This window comes from Eimeria acervulina, genomic scaffold (genome assembly GCF_000499425.1).
Source record: "Eimeria acervulina Houghton genomic scaffold, Eah_scaff1726, whole genome shotgun sequence".
NCBI lineage: Eukaryota > Apicomplexa > Conoidasida > Eucoccidiorida > Eimeriidae > Eimeria > Eimeria acervulina.
The window spans coordinates 1-4,426 of NW_013548982.1; the positions used below are offsets into that span (position 1 = coordinate 1).

The 4,426-nt window shown below is 39.3% G+C and overlaps 1 protein-coding gene across 1 annotated transcript; it reads left to right on the top strand.

Annotated features, from left to right (window-relative positions):
- Nucleotides 1-117: 117 nt before the first annotated feature.
- On the top strand, nt 118-3,248 carry EAH_00062610 (DNA replication licensing factor, putative; the record flags this gene model as incomplete). Its single annotated transcript, XM_013393234.1, has 6 exons — nt 118-251; nt 577-636; nt 1,308-1,544; nt 1,783-1,915; nt 2,547-2,707; nt 3,002-3,248. The coding sequence occupies 6 exons, from the start codon at nt 118-120 to the stop codon at nt 3,246-3,248; spliced, it is 972 nt and encodes a 323-aa protein (XP_013248688.1).
- Nucleotides 3,249-4,426: the final 1,178 nt, after the last annotated feature.

Here is a 4,426-nt window from a genome sequence, read left to right on the forward strand (position 1 = left end):
TATGTATATGAACAGTCTCCTTAATGCAATCCAAAGCAAATAAACAAATAAACAAACAAATAAACAAACAAATAAATAAATAAATAAATAAATAAGATGCGCGGATGTGTTGCGTAGATGGATGAGTACGACAGAAGCGCAATCTACGAAGTGATGGAGCAGCAAAGTGTCTCCGTCGCTAAGGCGGGGCACTGCACGTCTCTGCCTGCTCGCACTGCTGTTCTTGCTGCTGCAAACCCTAAGGACGGGCGGTTAGACTTCTTCTAATATCTTCTCCTGCTGCTGCTCCTGCTGCTGCTGCTCCTGCTGCTGGTAGTGGTGGTGATAGTGGTGGTGGTGGTGGTGCTGCTGCTGCTGCTGTTGTTGTTGCTGCTGTTGTTGCTGTTGTTGCTGCTGTTGCTGTTGTTGTTGATGCTGCTGCTGCTGTTGGTGTTTTGCTGCTTTGCTGCTGCTGCGGGTGTTTTGCTGTTGCTGCTGCTGCTGCTCCCTGTTGCACTAGCTGCAGTCCATGCAAGCCTTGTTGCTGCTGCTGCATTTGCTGCTGCTGCTGCTGCTGCATTTGGGGTGTATGTGCAGCTACGATGTACGAAAGTCGATGATGGCTAATATGAATTTACCCGCTGCTCTTCTCTCAAGGTCAGACCCTTTGCTTTTTATTTATTTATTTATTTATCTATTTATTTGTTTATTTATTTATTTATTTATTTATTTACTTGTTTTATTTATTTATTTATTTATTTGTTTGTTTGATTTGTTTGTTTATTTCTTTTATTTGTTTTATTTGTTTGTTTTATTTGTTTTATTTGTCTTCTTTGTTTTATTTATTTTATTTCTTTTGTTGTATTTGTTCAGTTTGCTTTTTATTTTGTTTGTTTTATTTGTTTAATTTATTTTATTAGTTTTGTTTGTTAATAGAGAAGAAAGCTATTAAAGAGACATCTCTGCTGCTCTCATCTCTTGTGTTGCTGCTGCCTGTCTCCTCTGTCTCCTTCTCTGTCTCCTCTTTAGGTGTATGCGTCTCTTCTTGCTTTTATCTTTTTTTATATCTTATCTTTTGTATATTATTTTATTTTATTATGTTGGGCTGTCTCCTTTTAGTTTATTAAATTTTGTTATTTATATTTTGTTTTTATTTCTGTCTTTTTCTGCTTTTTGTTTATTTATATAATAGTATTTATTATATATAAATATATAACAATATCTATATTAAACAATACTATATAATATATATAATATATATTATATATATATTATATATAATATATATTATATAGTATTAGCAGTTTTAATATGTCTCTTTGTCTTAGGTTTGACTTACAGTTTCTGCTGTTAGACAAAGCCGATGCAGAGACAGACGCGAAGATGGCTGAGCATATTTTGTCTCTTTTCTTGTCTCCTGGAGAAGCTCCTAAACAAAGAAGAAGAGGAGGCAGGAGACAGCAGCAGCAGCAGCAGCAGCAGCAGCAGCATCCACAATTCGTTGATAAGAATGTTCTCAGGGCATTCATAGATGCTGCAAAAAAAATACAGCCAGTGCTTAGCGAGTAATAAACCCTAAACCCTAAACCCTAAACCCTTAGACTGTCTCTTATCTCCTCTCATATATACACGAACCAACACCCATCTCAGTGCCTGTCTATCTTTTTAGGGTTTAGGGTTTAGGGTTTAGGGTTTAGGGTTTAGGGTTTAGGGTTTAGGGTTTAGGGTTTGAGGGAGAAGGGCTCCTTAGCCACCGTCTCTGAAGATGCAAGAGAAGGTCTAGGGTTTAGAGTTTATGTGCAGGAGTTTATTGCCTCACATAAGCGAGTGGTATGCGTCTACGCGGTTTGACGAGCAGCAAGAAGAGAGACTGTCAGGCGTCTTGTCCTCCTACACAACGCCCAGGGCTCTGCTCGGTCTCCTGAGACTCTCGCAAGTAAGCAATGCTCATTCTACTGTCTCCTTTATGCTGTCTCCTTTATGCTGTCTCCTTTATGCTGTCTCCTTTATACTGTCTCCTTCGCTCTGTCTCCTTTACGCTGTCTCCTTTGTACTGTCTCCTTTGTACTGTCTCCTTTGCTCTGTCTCCTTTATGCTGTCTCCTTTTGCTGTCTCCTTTTGCTGTCTCCTTTTGCTGTCTCTTTTATTTTGTCTCCTTTCTTTGTTTCTTCTATATCTCGCTTTTGTCTCCTTTTACTGTCTCCTTTTGCTGTCTCCTTTTGCTGTCTCCTTTAGGCTGTCTCCTTTTACTGTCTCCTTTTACCGTCTCCTTTCTGTATCTAATAGATGACATAGCCGCTGTCTGTCTCCTTTTGTTTGCTGTTTTTGTTTATATTTATTTAAAATACAGCATCGTGTGTCTCCTTCTGTCTCCTTTTGTTTATATTTGTTTAATATAAACAATAAAGTTTTAAAAACATCTTTATATTTGTTTAAATGAATAAATATGTGTCTCCTTGTGTCTGCTGCTGTCTCCTTTTGTCTGCTGCTGTCTCCTTGTGTCTGCTGCTGTCTCCTTTTGTCTGCTGCTGTCTCCTTTTGTCTGCTGCTGTTGATATTTGCTGCAGGCGTTAGCTCGGCTTCGTCAGTCTTGGCTGGTGGAGACAGCAGATTTTGAAGAGGCTCTTCGTTTGCTGCAGTCTTCTGCTGCTTCTGTCTCTGCAGCAGAAGAAAAGAGCAGACATAAAAGAAAGGCTGATACTGTCTCTGTTGTCTTTGATCTACTCAGGTATATATCATTAGCTGTCTCCTTTTGCTGCTGCTGCAGTCTCAGCTGTTGCTGCTGCTGTTGCTGCTCCTGATGCATCTCTTGTTAGTGCCTCAACCGTACTGCTGCTGCTGCAGCCTTAACTGCTGCTGCTGTTGCTGCTGCTGCAGCACCATGAGTATCCCCTTCAAAAGCTGCCTGTGCTGCTGCATCCTGACTTCCTCTGGTGCTGCTTTTGCTGCTGCTTCTGCTGCTGCTGCTTCTGCTGCTGATGCTGCTGCTCTTCTGCTGCTGCTGCTGCTGCTGCTGCTGCAGGAGAAGCCGCGCTCGTATGATAGAAGAGAAGGGGTCTAAGTTTGATGGATATGTCCCCCTGGAGCACTTAGAAGCACAAGCTGCTGCAGTTGGGGTGTCTCCGCAGCAGCTGATGCAGGCTTTAGAACAATATGAAGAGCTTCTTATTATTGCCTTTAACTCTGATAGAAGAAAAATTATATTTGTCGAGGAGGCTAGAGACAGAGACAGCGACGATGATAATATTGATGTAGATGAAGAAAACTAAATAAATTTATATGCATAGAAATAAAGATAAACTAATATCAATAAATATAAATACAGATAAACATTAAGGATTAACAAATGAAGATAAACAAACAAACAAACAAAGATAAATAAACAAGCAAATCATACACAGACATATATATATATATATATATTTATATATATTTATATATATTTATATATGCCTGTATCTCAGCTAGCTAACTTCAAGTGGCTAGCTAGCTATTTGGGTGGCTATCTACACCGCTGACCAGCTATCTATATAGCTAGCTAGCTAGCTACCTGGCTAGCTAGCTCGCTAGCTACCCTAGCTAGCTTGCTAGCTAGCTAGCTAGCTAGCGAGATGCCAAGCGAGCCGTACATGTCTAGCTACCTGGCCAGCTGTCGAGGTAGGTAGCTAGCTGGCTAGCTACATGGTTAGCTAGCTATCTAGATAGCTAGCTAGCTAGCTAGATAGCTAGCTACATGGGGTATGGGGGAGGCGTTGATTTTTCTTTGAAAGGGATGCCACACCCTGAGGTGTATCCGCACCTTGAGGTGTATATACACCTTGCAGTGTACATACACCTCAAATAGACCTTTAGGTGTATATACACCTCAAGGTCTATATATACACCTATATATACACCTTGAGGTGTATATATACACCTTGAGGTGTATATATACAGCTTGAGGTGTATGTATACACCTTGAGGTGTATATATACAGCTTGGGGTGTATATGCAGCTCATGTTTACTGCACAGCTTGCATTGTACTTAATTCGTTTGTTTGTTTGTTCGTTGTATTGTGGTGGTTTTGTTTTGCATTTGTTGCTTGAAGAGAAGATGCGCTGAGGTGTATATACACCTCAATTAACTACAGAAGAAGAGGTGCTTATACACCTCGTGGCTTTGCTACTGACGAATAGCAGAGCTCCCTATACACCGCAGAGTGTGTGCATTGTTTATCAAACAAAATTTCTTTTTTATTCTAAATATTTAAATTACGTCAGCGATAACAAATTCACAAAGAACGCAGATGCAGGCCTATCAGCAAACAAATATATATATATATAATGTATACATATATATATATATATTATGTATATACATATATATAATGTATACACATACATATATATATATATATATTATGTATATACATAGTGTAAACTTACGTATTTATATACGTACGTATAT